The 20,846-nt window shown below is 44.6% G+C and overlaps 1 protein-coding gene across 1 annotated transcript; it reads left to right on the top strand.

Moving 5' to 3' along the window:
* Positions 1-2,660: 2,660 nt before the first annotated feature.
* Positions 2,661-20,145, top strand: UBE2QL1 (ubiquitin conjugating enzyme E2 Q family like 1). Its single transcript, XM_032181912.1, has 2 exons — positions 2,661-3,986; positions 18,811-20,145. Exons 1-2 carry the CDS (start codon positions 3,147-3,149, stop codon positions 18,940-18,942), a joined length of 972 nt encoding a protein of 323 aa, XP_032037803.1. The 5' UTR covers positions 2,661-3,146; the 3' UTR covers positions 18,943-20,145.
* The last annotated feature ends 701 nt before the right edge of the window (positions 20,146-20,846 follow it).

The following is a 20,846-nucleotide window of genomic DNA, read 5'->3' as shown; positions in this document are numbered from 1 at the left end:
GAAGGTAAATAACTTTCGTCACGTTAAATTTACGACCGCGGCTCCTCCTGCCAACTAGCACAGGGACACCATGCAGTGACCTTTCAGTCTGAAGCACTAATGGAGCCAACACAAAGGCTCCTGTTGCTAATTGGCATTCTGGGTCAGTCCAACATATGTGCCTGCCTGTCCTGGCTGGCACTGGACACTCAGCCAGGAACAACCACCGAACGCCGTGTCCTGCGTGACCGCCCACTTGGACTGCAGCTGCAGGTGGTGCTTCTCTGACCACCAGCTTTTGCACCCCAGCAGGAGAAGCCTCCAGACCCGTCCTATCTTATTTCTCTCTGCCCTGCTCCAGCTGCAAACAGGAGGAACAGTGATATCCTTCTGTGCTTCTCCCCCTGTGAGTCCTGCTGGAGTCCTGTGCTCATCAAAGCACAGGTTACGGGTTACTCAGGAGCATCACCCATGTGCACGCAGTTTGTCTGTGCTCCAGAGATTTCCAGCTCCATGGATGGGCCACTGTTAGCTCAGTAGGAGTCTGGGACTCCAGAAGTTTCATACGGGAAGGCTTGGGCACACTTTGGCATTGCCTAATCCAGAAGTTCCTCGGTCACGCAGGCAGGGTGTGCTGTAGAGAAAAGTACGGTAGGAGAGCAACATGAGGTGGACAGGACATTACCAGCCAAGTCAGCCTACACAGCTTTTCTGGGACCTGGCCTCCAAGAAAACAACCTGTATTTCACATGCACATCTACCCAGATGGGGAAATTTATCAAACATCATCTGCAACAGACCCCAGGTACCTCCACAGGCAAGGACCAAAGCAATAAGCAATCCCAAGGGTTGCCATACTAACAGGCTTTGGGACTGAGCAGGTCAACAGCACAGAGGGCAGGAGCAAAAAAAAAAAAAAAAAAAAAAAAAAAAGAGACAGCTGGTTTCCAGTGCTGGAAACCACACATGCTTCCTGGGGCATCGTTTCCAGCTTGCAGCTCTTCATCTTCTTTCCATTCAAAGCAGACTAATTAATGAGAGGTGCACCGGGTAGCACATGCAGGCCAGCTCCACCATGTCTCCTAACCTTCCTCTACAGGGTTTTCTGGGAGTGATAGGGGGGTCTCCACCTCCAGCTTCCCCATCCCCTGCCCTCCCAAAGATGCTACAGAGCAGTGCCACCACCCTGCAAGCCCCATGGTGTCACAGTGCAGCCAACCCTGCCAGGGCCATGGAGTCATGCTGTGCATCCTCCCCATCCTTCTTGATGGCATGTGGCCCGTAATTTAGATTACATTTGCTGTGATCTCTTCAAATACCTATTTTATACAGCAAGCCTTCCTGCTACATTATTAGGTAAACTTTGAAATGAATAAATACTTATTCCTACACTCTGTGCAGATTGCACTAACTGAGAAAATAAATGAAATCGTGAACAGCCTCATAGAAAAAAAAAAGGTTTTTAATAAGATTTTGAGCCCTTAATAATGCCATATTTGAAAAACAAATATAATTCTAGGATCTTGATTTTAAATACAGCAAGATTTATTTTTATTATTATTTTTTAAGCTACGGTATTATCAGGCAAATCTATCATTTGGGTCCATCTGTAGAGCCTGGTGGGGAGACTGGATGTTTTTTATCTTATTTGCTCTAACAGTTGCTGGTGAGTGGTCACCTGGTGAACGTGGACCCGCTGGTAAAAGCAAGGGGTCTGAGTAACAGCAAGAAGGAAGAGAAAACAAGCTGAAAAATGAACTGACCCTGGCAATTATTGGAAGCAAGTTGTTTTCCCAGTTTTTGATGAAAATGTAGTGTGTCCTGCAGTATCTTTCAAGAAGCCCAAGTGGTTTCTCCTGGACTTCTTTATAGAAGTGCAGCAGCCCTTTTCCAGTGCAGGCAACTCTTCAAAACCATTGAGGATGGATGGGGTTTGAGGGCACTCCTAGAAGGGAATGTGTTTGCTTGGAAAAAATACCGTAGAATAAAGTGCTGCTCCATGCACACACTGCCCATTGCTTTACATACTCTGCATGATTGATACAGTTGTACTTTGGGCCTTGCCTACTCCCTAATCCGAAGCATTCAGTGCATTTTTAATGTATTTTCCAGTCTCTGAGGGCTGTGGGGACACACTTGGGGAATCGTCTTTTCTCCCCCATGCTGCAGGCAGCCCTGGGTGGATGGACAGAGGTACCAGAGGGATGGGGTCTGTGCACCACCAGCACACGAGACATACGCACAGCAATGCACGTGTGTGTGGGCACTACACCCACGGTCACACACTGGGCAGTACAGGTAGGGTTAGGACGTGTACGGGTGTGTACATCTGACAACACGCAGCCTTTACGTGCTTTACACGCGTGGGGGTGAGCAACGCGCCCGCACAACAACCAGCGGGTGCGCGGGGACACGCGTGGGCGCACTCACGCAGCCCTTGCACACCCACGCTGGCCGTGCACCGGGCACACACGCAGCCACCGCGGCAGCACCACGCGTGGACCGGGGGCTGCGGCACCGCCAAGCGGGGGGTGCCCGGAGTGGGGGGGGGGGGACACGGAACAAAGGGGCGGGGGGCGCGGAGCCCCCGCCCTCCCCGGCCCGGGGGGAGGCGCCGGGAGGGGGCGCGGCGGGGACCGGCCCCCGGGAGGGGGAAAGGGGGGAGCCGGGGGTGGGGGCGAGCCGGGAGGTGCCGGGGGAGCCATCTGCGGCAGCGGGAGAGCCCGCCCTGCGCCGGCGGGCTGTGCGTGGCGCTTCTCTGCTTCATACATCTCTGTATTTATTTAATCTTTTTTTTTTTAATTATTTTTTTCCGCCCGTTTTGCCGTGGTGATGCCCCCGGCGTAGCGAGGGGAGGGCGGCGTTGGAGCGGCGGCCGCACGCCCCCCCCCCCCCCCCCCCCCCCGCCCCGAAGCGGCAGCGCCGGCGCCTCGCTGCCCGCCGCCCCTGCAGCACCGGGGGCTCGCCGTGCTCCCCCCCTTTCCCTCCTCCTCCTCTTCTTCATCTTCCTCCTCCTCCCCGCGGCCACCGGCAGCCCGGCGGGGGCTCCTCGAGGATAAAGAGCCTCCTCCCTCGGCGAAGGGGGGAAAAAAAAAAAAAAAAAAAAAAAGAGAGAGAGAAAAATTAAAATATTAAGAGGGAGGAGGGAGAAGGGAGCCGCGCACAACATGGCCACTCTGCTGCGGAAAATCGGTCTGATTCGGCTGCACAGCCGCGACACGGAGGACCCCAAGCACCACCACCACCACCACCACCGCGGCAGCAGCGGGCAGCAGGGCTCCTCGCTGCGGGGCCGGGGCGGCCAGAAGAACAGCAGCAACAAGCCGCAGCCGCAGGGCCCCCCCCCCGCCGGCGGCAGCAGCAGCAGCAGCAGCGAGAGCAGCCCCGGGGGCCGCAAGGACAAGAAGGCGGGCGGCAGGGAGAAGCCCCGCGAGGCGGCCAAGGAGCCCCCGGCCGGCAAGGAGGCAGCCCAGCAGCAGCAGCAGCAGCAGCATGGGGGCGGCCGGCACGGCTCCGGCTCCGGCTCCGGCTCGGGCTCCGGCTCCTCCGGCTCCGGGGCCGGCTCCGGGCCGGTGGCGCCGCCGTCGGTGCCCGGCCCTTTGGCACCCGCGGGCCGGCAGCAGCACTGCACGCAGGTGCGGAGCCGGCGGCTGATGAAGGAGCTGCAGGACATCGCCCGGCTGAGCGACCGCTTCATCTCGGTGGAGCTGGTGGACGAGAGCCTCTTCGACTGGAACGTGAAGCTGCACCAGGTGGACAAGGACTCGGTGCTGTGGCAGGACATGAAGGAGACCAACACGGAGTACATCCTGCTCAACCTCACCTTCCCCGACAACTTCCCCTTCTCGCCGCCCTTCATGAGGGTGCTGAGCCCGCGCCTGGAGAACGGCTACGTCCTCGACGGCGGAGCCATCTGCATGGAGCTGCTCACCCCCCGCGGCTGGTCCAGCGCCTACACGGTGGAGGCCGTCATGAGGCAGTTCGCGGCCAGCCTGGTCAAGGGGCAGGTAGGGGGGACGTGGGTCCCACTGCACGTGTGGGGCGCGGGCGTCTGCACAACCCTAAGGGTGGCGACCCCAAAGGGTGGCGGGACCAACCTTGTCTGGGACCAGGCGAGAGGTTCCCCTCGAGGCACTGGTGTTGCTGGTGGGCAGGAAGGGGAGCATCTTTCGCTCCCGGGGCCCTTCTCAGCATAGCAGAGGTGCGGGGCAGCACGGAGGGGCGAGGAGCAGAGGCAGGCATCATGCCCTCCTGTGTGTCTCCTGCCCCTCTGCTTGGCCCGCTGGCATGTGGCACCGAGACAAGGCACGGGGTCCCAAAGCAATAGGGGCTCAGGACTGGAGTCCTCCACCTCCTGCCCTTCTCCGGCTGGTTGGCCATGCTTGCTGGCCTCCATACTTGCTGGCCTTCATGCTTCATGGCCTCCACGCTTGCTGGCCTCCTCGGTGAAGTCCGGCCGCTGGTGCAGGGCGTGATGCCAGAGCTGCTGCCCCCAGCTCTTTGTCCACTGCTGTCCTCTGCAGTGGCCCCGGAGGTCACACCTGGTGCTGCTGTGGTGGAGTTGTGCCAGCCTAAAATGCCCCTGCCCAGAAGGACCACCTAGTTCGGGGTGTCTCTGCAGCGACAGCAGCTGGACAGATCTGGCCAGCTCTCCTCTCCCCTCTGGAGGAGGTTCCTGGTTCCCCCAGCAGAGGATCTCGCCTCCTTCCCAGCTGAATCAACATGTTTTATTTGTATTTTCTTTCTCTCCTGCAGAATATCCTTAGAAGTATTTCATAAAGACATTTTTAATAAGTAGGTAAATATTACTGGTGAAACTCATAACCCGTCCTTCTTCGTGGTCATTGTAGTGGGCAGTGTACACATGGCTGTGGCGGGGTGGGTTTTTTGCTGCTCACTTCATGAATGCCCTTGAGCCCAGTGGGCATGCACAGCTCCTCGTCTGTCACTGACTGATGCTGAGTAACTTCTTAAATTCCTATCTCGGCGAGGATGGGGGAAAGGAGTAAATAATAACATGTTATTCATTTGTTTGAAAAGGTTACTCCTGTTTGCTTCTGTGGAACTGCTTGCGTGAGCAGGAGTAAAGACTCAGTTTACCTTAACACAGAAAATTTGGTTATGTAATGGACTCATTTGTAAGTGTGTTTTCCTTCTCCCTTGTTTCATTCGGGCCTACCACTTTTTTTTGTTTTGTTTTGTTTTGTTTTTATCAGGAAGTATTTTTCTCTGCGTTTCATTTGAAGAGGAATAGGTCAAGTTCCCTAGGTCACCTTGGGATATAAAAATCACCTACCAAAAAAAAAATATATCTTAATTTACATTAAGGCAGAGGTATACTGAAGTTCTGTAGCTACTCTTAACACGTCATGCAATGTGGTAACCCATCTTATTATAGTGATTATATTTGTCATTATTTTAAACAAGGATTTAGAAGGACAATACTAAATTCTGTCTGTTTCTTTTAACAGTTCAGCACATTTCTGCAGTATTCAGCGTTGAAGGCTTAGGTTAAGGTTTACTGAGATCATAAAATGACTCAGTAAAGAAAACCACTAAATTATTAGATAAGTAACTAATATTTAGCTTTTTAACCTGTATTTTTTGCCTAATCCCCTTAAGAGTTTTTCCACAAAGTAATAGTAGTTTCTGATAACACAGGATGTTTATGGGTGCACCATTAGTAGGCACACGTAATATACAAGAGTTTCAATAACATTCTTCCTGAAGTTTAAGATGTTAATTATAAAAAAAGAGAATGCTTGTGGGATAAAATAAAAGTCTAAAACAAATTGCTGCTAGTAACTTAGTAGCTAAGTAGCTATAATGTGCGCTTCAAAGCCTGCGTGCTTGCATTCTAAACTGAAACGTTAATAGGTAATATTAACAATAAATTTAATTTCTCGTTACAGATGTGTAATCTGTAATGGGCTGCCACTCTGTAATCGTAGCCAGGCTCTGTGTAATGGGAGCCACATTTCTGTAATCACACTCTGGTTATGTAATCTTGATTCAATTGCATAATATGGCTCAAAATACAGCAGGCACTCCCGGATCCCCATTTCATTTTGTGTTTTAAAGGTGATATGCTTTGGACTGTAATATTTTTTTAAAATGAAAATACAGCTGCAAAAATGTCAGAAGTAGGGGTACTGCATTTCCCTTGAGCTGCAGAGCTGGTTTTGGCTAACTTCTGTCATGCTGTGGGTAGCCTCGCTGGCTGCAGTGACTTTTCCTGAACAAATGGCAGTGGCTTAAATCAGGGTTATTGTTTAATTTCTGAATTAAAATTAATGGTAACTGATGGAGGGTGCAGCCCAGCTCACGCTGCAGTCCAGGGGAACTGTCCTCAGAGGCGGCTCTGCAGCGTGGGTCCCACCAGGAGCATGGAGGAATGGGGACCTTCAAGAGAAATGTCACCCAGTCATAGGGCGGTGATTTAGCATGAAATCATCGTAAATACTTGAGCCTGTGACACATCCAAGAGTGCGTGTCTGTAATACAAACGCAGATGTGAGTAGGCAGGACTGAACTTTCCAGCAGCTTACATTTATCCTTCTGACAGTTTGAATGATAAAACTAAGGTGGTTGATTTCATTCACTGTTTCTTATCAGTGCTGTTTTCCATTGCTAACTACTGAGTTGCTGATCTGTGCTGGGTTTTAGTTCCTTGGAGGAAACTGCAGCACTTCTTGGGATATTATTTTGTTGACCTGTGAATATATATAGCCTTTTTTCTATTTTTTTGACAAAGTGATCAAAAAGCTAATGAGGCTAACACTGAAAGTACACTTTGGGGCAATCAAGACTTGGCAAATTCACGTTTTTCAATGGCTTTCATGGACCTTTTAGCAGAGCGACAGAAAAATGGAGATAATTCATTTCGATACTTCTCAAGTGAAACATCTGATTCAGGATTGTAGGAAGACTTAAGTGCGCAACAAAGAAGTTAATAGGTGGCACTTCCCCGCTGCTTTGCAGCATTTTACTTGAAGCATTAGGTCCCAATTCCTAGACCCGGGCAGGAATTTTGACTCTGGCATGTCTCCCAGGATTTTAAAGTAGGATAGGTGTTTCTCCAAATTCCCCAAGCAGGAACCAATACACCTCAGGTGGCCTTGGTTGAGAATTGTCTTACATCATGGGATACAGAGGTACTCCCATTGGCTCAGTAAATATTCTGTGTTTCTATCCATGCCCTTATTTCCTATCAGAAACTTTGTATTGCATTTTTAGATGGCTTTTGTCTGGAAAAAAAATAGTTTAGATGAAAGAGAGACAATTTCTGTTTGAATGAAACAATTCAGCAACCCCAAACTATGCTTTTCCTTCTTTTTTTTTTTTTTTTCAGTTTTCAAGGGAGAAAAAAATGTTAATTAACAAACAAGTTGGGGTTTGTTTGGTTGGTTGCTTCAGCTATTCAGCTGAAAAAGTCAATTATTCACACAGCCCTAGTCAGTATCTTGAGGGGAATTCTCAGTACATCAAAGGCCTAAGACTCTTTATCTGTCTGGAATCCAGAATCATATTTTACAAACTCGGTGTTGCCCTTATCTCAACTTCAGCCTTGGTTTCGAGGGGGTGACGTGCTGCTCACTGGTTTCCACCATCATGGCCAGAAACTCGGCCCATTTCCACCCGTGGCGAGGTGGCCATCGGCCACTGCTGAGCTGGGATTTCACCCGAGGAAATGCTCACCTGGGGCGATGCTGAGGAAATAATTTGAATGTCAGCTGCTTGTTGTTCTGGAGGCAGCTGTTCAGCACCACCGTGTCTACCTGCTCACATGGGCTACGGGATCTGCCTGCTCTGCGCAATGCCCCCGCAGCAGCGTGCTTTAAAGCTGCGTATTACCAGTTTGGTATTTAAGAGGGGGGCTTAAAAAAGCATCGGTTTCCTGATAACAATACCATTGCCATGATCACACTGACTACATCAGTGGCTGGGTGAAGGCAGTGGGAGCAGCGCCCGTCATATGAGAGTGGTGAAGAAGTGGGAGGTTGGTTGTGATGCATGTGGCTGAGGCCCGCATCAGGCTCTGAGGGAACAGCCCCACATTCGGAGACACGGCAGATGATATGGTCCCAAATGAAAAACAGACTTTGCTCTGAAGTGGAAGAGGATTTTCAGTCCCATAATACACTAAACCAAACACTCGCACTTTATATTTGGAAGAAAAAGATACCGCAGCATGGGTGGTGTTAGCAGGCAGTTGGAAAAACAAGATAAGTCCATGTTGCTTCTCTCTAGAGAGGGACTATTGGACATTGGCTTAGTAGAAGCTTAAAAGAGCATACATCTAAGTGTGCTGTTGAAATAGTATATCATGAATTGCTCACTTTTTTTTGAGAACAACTAACACAGATATATATGATGCCTTGAGGACTTTGGGCCTAGGCTAGCAACTGATCAGTAGCTGCCTTGTCCTCCTTTTTATGAGTTCCTCATTCTCTCAGTGGAGGCTGAGAACAGGACTACCAGCCAGCGGTAGCTGTCAGGTGACTGACGACTCTGCGGATTATCTTATGGAAAAAGTTCTTTGTGTTGAGGAAAATATGCCCTCATCCTTCCTGTGAATAGAAAAAACATACATGTATTTGTCAGGAAGTACTAAAGTAGGAATGGGGAACCCCTAGTCATGAGTACCCTCGCTGGTGTGGGATTCTATATATATTATGATTTAAATCAAAGTCAAAACATATTTTGTGATTCAGATTTAATGCCTATAGCAAAATTTCGTGAAATCAAATAAATGGTTTTTATTTGTGCATAGTGCTTTTGTCACTTGCATTGTAACGTTGGAAATACCTCAGTGTAAGCCTCTGTTTGCTTCAAGAGAGATGTGCTTTGTACAAACACTAGGCTGATCTGCATTTCCATTTTAAAAATACTAGTATCACATCTGGCTTCTAGCAGATTGAAACAGGAGAAATGGGCTTATTTTATGAAAAAGAAATACAGATCATAGCTTTTAAGCATAGACTAAATTAGTCCCTCTTCATCCTTTCAAACAAAAGTACGAGTGAGGAGATAGCAGATGGGACCTTGCATGGTGTCCCGGAGGTCAGCAGGCTGCAGGTCTTTCATTTATATATAGCAGAAATTAACTGCAAATCCATGAGCTTTCCTACTCCAGATACTCAGTTTGAGGACTGTAGCCAGGAATAAATCAGCTAATCTCAAATGCTGCAGAAAGGTATAGAGAACTCAATGGCCTCTAAATTGTTTAGGTCCATAAGGCCCCCATGTTAGGGCCTTAAAAAATAAATCTGGCTTGCTTTTAGCTTTCGATTTATGGCCTGAGCAAACGATGCCAGTTATTATCAGGGGAAGAAATGTTGCTTTAGGTCCATGACTAAAAACACATTGACTCATGTACAAAGATTACAGAGGAGACAAAGAAGGTTTTGTGGGGCTTGTTCCCCATGAAAAGGTATAAATGTTGGGCTTAAGAGTAACAAAGAATATTGTTTAGTACAGAGAAAAATCAGATATATTGGCCTTCTAAGATTTCTCTTTAATTGCAATTGAGAAATCTAGATCTTCAAGCTGAAGTCTAAGCGGGAACATACATATTTGCCATGTTGAGGTGCTGGGAATGATGAATGGGCTGGAAAAAACATTGTTCATGTGTTCTCTGATATATTGCAGTTCTGACTATAGACTCTATTATTATGCAAATATATTCTACTGAGAGGAATGAAGACACAGGGATTCCGACTCGTTGAAGTAGGAGGTTGCTTTAATTCTTTTAAAAAGCAGAAGGAACATAATCTCCGTTTTACCCCTTGAAAGCGTAGAAAGGAAAAATTTTAGAGCTTTTAAAATACATGCAGCTATCATCCTTAATGTTAACATAGTCAACAAATAAGTAAAACTGCTGAATTGAAACAAACTACTTATCTTAAAATGTGCTTTTATGGCAAGTGGGACTAATTCTTCCTTGCAATACTTGGCTGATCTCCTAAATCAGAACTTAAAAGAATTGCCTCTTTGGATCATAACAAAATTGAATTTGCTCAAAAGAGTAAAATTCTTCCTTGAGCTGTAGAAGGCCTCATTTTCTTCAGTGAAAGTGTTCAAATAGAGTGAACTGTAACATTTGTGCATTTTGTCAAATCTTTGTGTAAGAATCATGTTTTTTCAAATGCAGAAAGCCTAGTCCCCGAGGGGTGACATGGTGTTCTCATAGAGGATTAACCAAAGCAACCTACTTTCTGTTGTGAGGAAGATTTACTCTTCATTATACAGGCTAGGCTTGAAAATACGCAGATTTCCCAGCATCTACAGAGTGCCCAGCGATTTCCATGCATGACCGGAGACTTCCAGATCAAAGATCTGTAACTCCACAACAGTTCTGGTCCTCATACAGTGGGAGTCTTATTGTCAGGCGAGATCCAAGGCATGTCCCCTGGGTGGGCATCTGTTGCCACAAAGTGGGACGTTGGTTAAATGACTTAATAGTAGCAGCATTTCTTTTTTCCTGTCTCAGCTGCTTTGGGCTGATGAGAGACTGAATATCTCTTTCCTTGACATATTCAGTCCTTCACATTCAGTTTCCAGTTTACAAATTATCTTCTGCAATTGTCAAGAAAGGTAACGCTGACATTAGGCACCGGGGGGGATGTGAGGATGGAAGGATTGCCAGGTGCAATTACTCCGCAGTTAAACAGGGAGAACTTCAGAGGCTGTAGTGATTATGCTGTCTGAATGGCTCAAAATACATGTTAAATTTAACGCGTGCGGGCTCCAGTCGTCTGACTTGTAAATTGAATGCCAGGTTTCTGTTGAGTACCGTCGTACTATTGAGAAGTGTGAGGCTCAGGGCTACCCTGACACCTGGTTCAGCCATATGCTGCAGACTTGTTTCTAGAGGGTGCTGAATGCTCCTCATGGCAGTCTTTAACTCTGGCTGAAAATGGTGGTAATTGAATAGGTTTGGGGAGTTACAGGACAAGCTGCATGGGACAGTGCATAAAAGCGTAAGTTAGGGAGAAAGGTGCATGTTCTGATGAACATAAATTTGTGTTGTTTATTGGTGTGCACAAAGCAGGTAAGCAGGCACCATACTTAAGATACCCCAGTGGTTCCTGTCCTGAAATAGGATCAAGGTGCCAGTCTAGTTTGCCCCATTCCAGTTCAAAACCAAGCTGAGGAGCGGTGCATCAGGCATGCTTGTATTCAGCTGTGTCTGATGGATGCGTGCCACATGCCTTCCTCCTGCACATGCAGAGTCAGCCCTTGGAAAATGCTTTTTTTATCTACTATATGATTTTGCGAGTGTTGTTAAAATTGAGGATCCTCGTTGATTTCACTCTCTTCTGCACGGGCTCTTCAGAAGCCTCAGGGCTTCTGCAGTGACTCCTTGGTAGAGTTACAAATCAGTAACAATCCCAAATCTGTATGCAAAGACAAGTGAAAATAAACGTGAGGAAGGAAGAGTAAGCCTGCATTGTGAAATAGCCTGGAGCTCAGATGTTTCTCATAGTTAGGTTTTATGAGCTGTAGAACGACTAGATGTTTCTCCTGTTTCTAGGTTTGTGTTATAAATGGTAACAAGATGACAGTTGCAGTAAGAAATTTAGAGCTTATTTCTTGAATGTGTGCCCATAAAAAAAAAAAAAGCATCACAAAGAAGAGGAAATTGATGTTAATTAATTTTGTCAAATTTTCTATACATTTCTATAAATGTCAAAGTTTCTATTATTTTGACAAAATTAAGTATTTCTATAAAACATACTCAGGATTGAAGTGTTTTATAGTTATGTGGGGAAAAAAAAAAAAGCTAGTAATTTCAATTCCTAATTATAGCACTTAAGCGGAGGAGTGGTGATCCAAACCTAGCATCCAGGGTTTGCTGCTGACTTTGGGTGCAGCCATGGGCAAGTCATATATCTTCTCTGTAGTCTTCTTTTCCACTTGTGAAGTACAGATAATCTTTTTTTTTTTCAAAGGTGATATGAGGATACATGCTTAAAGCAAGTGCTTTAAGAAAGGGAGCTCTATGACTAAGATGTCCATGTGCATCAGTATGAAACATATCACAGTCAAGAGATGGACACGTTTGCATAAATAGCAGAAGAAAAAGCACACCAGCTTGTGGCACTGAGCCTGCCGAACTTTGTCTTATATCAGTTAAATTTTCCCACGGGTAGCCAGATTTTTACTTTTTAAATTTTAAATTTATTTTAATTTTATTTTAATTTTATTTTTTGGTGTGGTGAAACTTTGGGAAATGTGGAGATAGACATTGCTGCCTGGGTTGTGTTTCCCTTGTCTGTAGCACCTGTCATAAAGGATGCTTTGCTTTGCTTTGCCTTGCTCTGTTTCAAGTTGCTTTGCTTTGCAGCCGTGGCAGCGTTCAACTTGGGTAACTTATGTTTCATGTTGTGGGCTAATCCAAAGAGGGGCTGTCACGGTTCCAGCTTTGTCGCTTGGACCAGACACTCAGTAACTGTGCTTGTACCTGACAGCACAGGGAGCTCAGCAGAAAACTGACATAGAAAATGACCCTTCTCCATCTAGTCTAGCAGGTACCGTGTGATGGCAGGGCTTTCTCTTAATGGAAGCCCACCATTAGCCTGATTCTGCTTACATTGTGACTTTGTGGCTGGAGGCATGTTCCACAAATGTGGTAGGATGTCAAGGTTTTCTTGTTCTTTTGCAGAAGGAGTTTGTCGCATCCCTAAGATGCACAAACAAAGTTTTTTAACCCTCAGCTGTACTGAAACCATGCTGCTGACTGTGCTGGCTTCAGGGAAAGACAGGGAGGAGCGGCACAGTGCTCTGTAGCAGTCCAACAGGGATTAGGGCTGTAGGTGTTCTCACATTGATTAAAAACTACTTGCACCAGACAAGTGAGTGTTAATAATTACTCAGCTGGAACACACAATTCTTTTTCCTTGTCAAAGAACAGTCACATTCCCAAAAGGAGCAGTTTACAGAATGCTTTAAAGCTGGAACTTGCTGAGTTTCCACTTCTTCGTATGGATTATTCATAAAAAGGAGATTAAAAAAGACAAGGAGATACTGCTTCGGAAATTACACGTTTGAGGGAAAACGGTACATTTTTAATTCACTTATACTGCGACATTAACAATATTTATCTGCATCATTTTCAGTACTGCTTTTTTTTAGCTATAGGTAGTACTTATCCACCGTGCGGTATAAATGCTATGCAGTTTCTGAGACAATTAACTGTGCCTCATCAGTATATAAAGAAAAAAAAATAAACCCCATATACACATATATATAAACCCATATAAGTGTGTATATTGCATTCTTAACAATGATGTTACGGCACACTGCAGTCATGGCTCTGAGAATGTGACAGTAACTCACTTTAGCATTTTTTTGCTTTTGAATGCTTCTCTAAAGCCAGCAGAAATGTTTTTCTCTGAGAACTTGCTTAATTATTCTAGAATAGGTCTGATTCAGACCTGAGCGTTGTATTCTTCTGTTACTTATCTGAAAAGACTTGACTGTGTTTGCACAATATGTGGCTTTGCACAGTAGAGGCCCAAGGCCATTAGTCACAGGCACATCAGTGGAACACGTTACCTGCCAGAGCCTCACGCTGTGCTTCAGCTCTCTGAAAAACTTGTGTTTTTGCATTGTCTGTGAACAACAGTGAGACAACAGACCTGGGATGTGGGCACATCGTTCCTGTCCTTGGAGGGATCACCACAGATGCACTGTGAGGCACAGTAACTTCCTACAGCCTTTTGAGTACTTGTCTAAACCTCTGCTCATTTTCTGTCTCTCAACATTTACCTAGAAGTAGGTCACTACAGCCTGCTTCTTTCTGGGCATGGAAAAGCTGTGGCATGGCACAGCCCTTCAGGAGGTGAAGGGAGAAAATTAAATTTTGCCCATGCACCCTTGTGCTGACTTGAACACACAGACCATGTTTAGCCCCATGTGCAGAAGGCAGGTATGGTTTCACCCTGGAAGACTAGTCATGAGTTATTTGCCGTATCCAGGATTAATGAAGGGCTGAGCAGGGCTGAGGTGTTTGTGATAAGACTGGTGCTAACAATATGAAGGCCTGTCTGCTTCTGAGTCTATTAGGCGTGTACTGTTTGTGATGAATAAACTTCTTGTTAACCAGGCCAGAAAAAAAAAAAGTCTGGATGTGCCTGAAGTGTTTGCTGTGGCACCTCAGGGACGTGTAGCACAGGGGTTTAGGGCGTTTTCAGAATAACCTCATTTATATAAGGGCTGAGGGCTGCATATGAAGAATCTCTGAAAATCTGGGGCCCAGTAACACCGGGACCTGCATCAGGGCAGGATGGAGTGAAACCTCCATCCTTGAAGGATTCAGGAGCTGGCTGCGCAGTGCCACAGCTGCACTGACCTGTGTTGGCCATCCAGCTCCAAGTAACTGGAGAGGGACCTGGAGACCTCCAGAGGTCCCTTGCAGCCACCAGCTCTGTCATAGTATGATCCTGTGAGGGGCCGGTCACCAGCCTGTAGTTCTGTCCTTTCAGATAGCACCGAAAGTGATATGAGGTGGAAGAACACCTGGCTCTGTGCACTGTGCCAGAGCTGTTGGGTTTTGATCTAGGAGCTACCATAACTGGTTTGATGAGAGAGATAAATCCCTTCATCGCTGCCAAGGGAATCCCCTTGAGCGCATCCTGAGAAGTAAGAAACACAAGGACTGTTTGTCGTGGCACAAAGGCAAGATGTGGGCAGATAGATGCTTGAGGTAGGTTCCAGGGCTAAAGAGCTTCAGGGTTCATTTTCGGCATCTCTGTACAGGACTTAAATATGTCTGCAGACCACTTTGTGACATGATGTTGTCGGATAAGGAAAGATGCAACACGTTCCTGATAACGGTGCTGAGCTATTTGATGTTGAGTTCAATATTGCTGAGGATGGATGCGTGTCAGTATCACACTGTGTTCTCGAGGAGAGGACGTGCTGAGGAGTTGATGGCTGTCGAAAACACGGAGGCTACCGCAGCATCACTGAGAAGTAGAAAAGCTCCAAGATTTGCCCATGTTGGTCTCTAAATCTGGTTGCCAAGCCATATGTGAGGCCTACCTCAGGTCTTTTGCTGAATATGGATGGAGGGAGCAGTCCCTCAGTATGGCCAGGGTCCCGAGAAGGTGGCCTGCAGCACCTGGCAGTTACCAGCTTATAGACTGGAACCTTACCAGCTGTTTAGTCACAAAATTCATGAGTTTGGGCAAAGTGTAGACGGGTGACATTCAAAACTAGGCACTGTAGGAGCAGAAGTTATAAAGAGGCTCAGTGCAGCACATGGCCTCCCGCATTTCAGCATGGCTGTGTAAACCAGTTGGATGCTGTGTCATTACTTCCACCTTTCATATGTTTCTAGCTTGTTAAAATTATATCTTGGTAAGCACATGAAGTTACAGCAGATGGCAAAATCTGAAATGTTCTCTTCAATTCTTTATTTTAATTAGGTTTTCAGTTATCCCTTTATGAAAAGCTCCCTATGCATGTCTGAAAGTATTGCAAGCATTTAAATAAGCTCCTGGTGCGACTACTCAGAGCTAAAGTCAAAATTAATATCTTTATGAAAGGATTTCTTGGGTTTTCTCTGTTGTTTTAAATCTTTTGTGGAATGCGCTCGTCTTGTTCAGATACCGGTTTGATGCCTTTTCTTGATTTGGTGCTGGACACATCAAAACATTGGTGTGCAAATGTTCTGTGTGTCTTGCCATGACAGTAGTGACATGAATGGTTTGGAAATTAGTCAATATGTAGTTGTGTGCAATTAACCTATGGCCAGTGTTGTATTGGCATACTGTATTTACCATATTTTTCATATTTACAATACACAGCAGCTCGTGGTCTCCTGACCAGAGTTAAAATGACTATATGTATTAGTAGCAGTCTGAAAACAAACTCTAGTCATGGCTGGTAACAGCACCCATTAAAATGGTTGTTTGACACTCTTTTATAACTGCACAGAATGCCATTTTAGGTTAAACTCGGGAATAGTTTTGTGAGAATGGCAAAAAGCTATAATTTGTTAGCACAGTTGATGTCACTATAGTGTTGACTTGAAATCACCTGAATTGTTTTGACTGAAATTTCATCCTTCCTTCTTTTTATCTCAATTAATTTGAGGCACCAGAAATGGAGACTTTCAATCCACAAGGTTAAATTTTATCCAAATTATAAACACCTGGCAGGGTATTGGTTAATAAGAGACAGTGCTAGCAATACCACTTACAGTTCCTGTATAAATATATAGAAATAAGTAGACTGCATCTAGTAGAATTAGGTGGTCTTTGATGGCACAGTTTATATACAATCTGCATATGGTACCTGTTACATTGCTAATAAGTATGAGAACAAATTCTTGGAGCAATGCTCCATCTGTTGTAACTCCAGTAACATTTTGGGTGGTATGATATTCACTGTGTTATTCTAACACCAAAGAATTCTTTCTTTCCTTATTTCAAAGCAGCAAGACACTGAATGTGAGTGGTAGCTGTTCTGAATGCAAGGATCCTATATCTAGGTACAGAGAAGTATTAATATTTTGATAAAACTGAGGAAGACATAGATCATCCTGTGCTAGGTGTTATGCAGACAATTCAGAAAGGTATAAAAGCCAAAAAATCTTGTATATAAGACAAGAGATGGCAAATGGACCTAGTCCATAAACTAAGTAGTAGAGCAGGTTTATATTTATATTTACATTCAAGAGTATTCCATTGGTGAAATTTGAGGATGTAATTTCCTGTGCTGATTTCATCTTCTGTTGCACTTTGCTTTATCTTTTCCTATATTTCTCTAAGTATGCTTCCAACAGAAGCATGGACTAGGAAGAAAATAGAAAACATGCTTTGTAATAACAGGAATACTATTGCAGGATATAGAATTTAATTATTCAATGGGGATGCAGTTTGTGTGCAGCACCCAACAGGAACAGCAATTTTCCAGGAACAAGCAACATTAGAAGTAGCACTCATTGGAGATTTTGAATATGTTACCAAGTTTTATTTAATTATTCATTTCATCAAAATTTAAAAGGATCACTTTCTAAGAAAACTTGTTTTCAGGGTCAAATGAGTACCCTTCAGACCATCCTTATTTGTGAAATACTAATTGCCAGATTAGTATGGGGATAGCGAAGTTGTCTTACTGTTCAAGACAACAAGTCTAGTACAAGAATATTTAAAGAGAAATTATGCTGAAAATATGCTCACAGTTTATAAGTGGGGAATAGGAAGAAAAGGGAGAAAAGGCGTCACAAGATAAAATAGCTATTTTTGAGAAAACCAAGGGCGGCTCGAATAAATGGAGCGTGGAATTAAAGGCCACTCTTAATCTTAAATTCTCTGAAAGAGAAGTCAAACCACACAGAAAGGGGACTTTTTAAAATAGGAATAAAACCCAGCTTTTTTATGTCCCATGTCTAGTTTTGTTACAATAATAGTGGTGCTGAACACAAAAGCATATCTGTGCAATATTGTGACAGCTTTCTACAATGAGATGATTTGTCCACACTGCAGGGGAATCTTACTCATTTTACTGTGTAAAAATAACTTTGTTACTCTGAGGACAGAGTTTGTTGTTTTTCCCTTTTTTATTTTTTTCTCCACATAGCAAATTATTTTCTCAGGATTAAATGTTGCATGTAATTAAGAATGACAATTTTCATTTTGAATTCCAAATTGGCATCAAAATACAGGAAGCAAAAAGTGTGACCTGATGCATCCTTTTGAGCAAAAGAGTGCAAAAAATCAGAAGGTGCTAACTTGGTTCTTAATAATTGTAACATGGTACTGTGGTGTCTGCTCATGAAATACCATTTACTACAACAAAGTGCAGTCTATCAAAAAGTTACAAAAGTTATTGCACTCGTAATTTTATTGAACGTCTGTTTTATGGCAAACCTAATAGGCAGAAATACTGTAAGGAGTATTAGTGCTGCAGAATGGAATAAGTCTGCATCTGTATTTCTTCCTTGTGTCTTCTGTTACGTGGTAATTGACATGGACCAATGTGCAAACTAAGGTGGGCTATTAATAACTCACTAAATGTCTATGTTGCCAAGTGAGGATTTGAAATTATATACTGATGTTCGTTTGGAGGTAATATTTAATGGCAAAGTAATAGAGGTGCAATATATTTAGGTGCGTATATTTTCATGTATTGTCAAGCCAGCTTGTCACAAGGGGGTAGTAAACAAGCTAGATTTTTCTTATGCAGGTTGGAAGCAAGCATGTTTTGAGGTGCTTTTAGGATGTGCCAGGGCTATTCATTTCTGACAGTTCAGAGGAGAGGAAGAAAAATGAGGCGTGCTTGGTGGGAAGGATGTATTTTGTAGTGCCGTTCTCCTTTAGCACCAGGCGAGCCCCTTCCTCTCCTGTGGCTGGGAAGGGCCACGGGGCCCCACATTGCAAAGGGTCCCTGCCTGCTTAGGGCTGCCCCTCTGACCTCATGAGGTAGTCTGTGTGAGGGTTTGCACGCAAAGCACTGCAAGGCAGACATCCCTGCATTGGTTTGAGCAGGTGTGAGAAGAACAGCGAGCCCAGGGGCAGCAGTGGAGTGCTGCTGCATGCGGGGCAGCCTGCCAGCACAGGGGTTCACAGCGGAGAAGCAGCCCATCTCTGTCTGTCCAGATGTCTGTCTGTCTGTGTTTTTATTTTTTTTTCCCCTTACTCCGTTACCATTTTTAATCATCTCTGATAGCATCTTTGTCCGCCTCAGTTTGGGAACGGTGCTTTCTGGTATCTGCAAGGGAATACCTGGTGGCTGGAGGTGTTGAAAACTTAAGCTGCGGTTTCCAGCTACATATATTCACATGCTTAATGAAGGTTTTCTTTTTTTTGTTTGGTGCAGGGCCGTATCTGCAGAAAAGCTGGCAAATCAAAAAAGTCGTTCAGTCGAAAGGAAGCTGAAGCAACATTTAAGAGTTTGGTGAAGACCCATGAAAAGTATGGGTGGGTCACTCCGCCCGTCTCTGATGGCTGATGTCAGCAACCTGCACTTGACAAAAATGCTGAACAAAAGTACTGTGACATCTCCTCAGTGCTGTACACCGCCCATCCTTTTCTACTTCAGCTTCAGTTACATACCATGAATGTCAAGGAGACATCTAAGTTATTTATGAACAGATGTGTTTACAGAGGGAGAGGAAAAAAGAGATGCTGTTTAGGATTATATTTCAAGACTGGAGAATGGTCGTCATTGAAGTCACTTGAGCGGATGTTGAGATTGCATCATTTGCCCCCATACAGCCCACATTGTCTTCAGCTTCTTTCCATGACAGCAGCACCAAACAGCAGTACTGGAAAGTCTATCCATTACTGCTCAGTTCATTTAAATGTAAATGAAACAGTTAATATTTAATAGGGAAGCAGTGCATTGCAGGTACATGTTTGCTGTGCTGTTTATCTTTGTCTCCTAGCAGGTCAACATAACTTGAAGATTTGTCTTTATGTGGAACTGTGGTCTGCTGTGACTAAATTTAGACCTCATTTGTGCTCTATATATGACCTTTAATTCATAAATGAAACCGGAATTAAAATGATGAAAGGTCCTAGTGTTGACAAATTATTAAGTGGAATCACCCAACCGGTTACAATGTGCTATCTATGCTGATATTGTGATGTGCTGTTCAGAAATAAACCAGTGCAGTTAGCTGAAGGTTAGGTGGTTTTTTTAAACACATCCATGCCAGGGCTTGAAGTGGTTGGTGGTAGCAGAAGCATTATTACCCTGCCAGTACCTTCTGCAGTCGCATGTGGCCCCTCAGTTCTTCAAAACGGCAAAACAAACAAGTGGAAACGGACAAAGCAACCTTAAAAAATTATCTGCTTAATTTTGAAATGATATGCCAGTAACAGAGTAAAAAAATTTTCAAAGCAAATGAAACATGGTTTGTAAGATGATTTGCATGACTGGATTTTTCTTTTCTCTTTTTACTCAATAGACATTGTATGTACTTAGAGCCCAGTATCTGAGAAAACCCACTGATGTATATAAATGTCCTATTATTTAATCATTAAGATTTAAGTTTTCTGGTAAACAAATGGAAAAACTTTCTAAGAGACTCCATAAAAGCTGAAGGTAATGTTTAAATGGTATAAGGAAAGCATTAAAAAAATGTGGATTCCAAATGGAAAATCGTATTGGACACATGCTGAATAAAATCACCAGTATCGTTTTCGTTGCCTCAAGGATTCCATCATTTTGGCCAACTTTTGTGTTCAAAGACATAGATTTCCTACTGTGAAATCCTATACATGTATCTGTTGTAGCAGTATGTTAATTGCAAGCAGGACAGTGCCATTTGTAAGAATCTAATTTGGTGGGGGAAAAAGCGTGTGCTTGAAAACACTTTCCATTATCTCTCTAAGTCAAGACTACATCAAAGTGGCTGACCAGTTTCTAGATGTTTGGAGACCATGCAGACAGGTCAGGGGTTTAGAGTTTGATTTACAACAACACACAACAGAGAAGACCAAAGAGTAATGAAGAACGAAGGAACCAGAGCACAAATGAAGAAGTAGCGGAGCAGATTTTCACACAGCAGTGGTACGAACACTGCTCGGTTTATCTGCTTTGCCCATCTAGTTGTTTGTCAGCTAGATGAAGAGAAAAATGTTCAGCTTGCAGCGAAACAGCTATTCAGGTCAGAGCCACTCAGTCTTGTGAACATAGCTAGTTTCTCACGCTTTTCCCTCATCTCCTTCCTCCGTCTCTTCTTTCGCCTGAGACCATTTCTGATACCTTCCTGGTGTGCCTTATCTCGGTTATGACGAAATGCTTTTTACCATAAATGCACAGATCTTGCTGTGATTTATCCTACCCTGTTGTATGCTCTGAGACAATGCTGCAATTCAGTGTGTATATACTTTCCCTCTCAGGCTGTC

The sequence above is a fragment of the Aythya fuligula genome, chromosome 2 (genome assembly GCF_009819795.1).
Source record: "Aythya fuligula isolate bAytFul2 chromosome 2, bAytFul2.pri, whole genome shotgun sequence".
NCBI lineage: Eukaryota > Metazoa > Chordata > Aves > Anseriformes > Anatidae > Aythya > Aythya fuligula.
Note: the sequence above shows the minus strand (reverse complement) of the source record. Positions and strands in the feature narration are given on the sequence as shown.

What these genes read in the sequence shown, in the direction of transcription:
- UBE2QL1 (XM_032181912.1), top strand. Translation starts at nt 3,147, where the DNA reads ATGGCCACTCTGCTGCGGAAAATCGGTCTGATTCGGCTGCACAGCCGC. An exon ending in CCAGCCTGGTCAAGGGGCAG is followed by an intron (nt 3,987 to 18,810) that starts GTAGGGGGGACG and finishes TGTTTGGTGCAG; the next exon opens with GGCCGTATCTGCAGAAAAGC.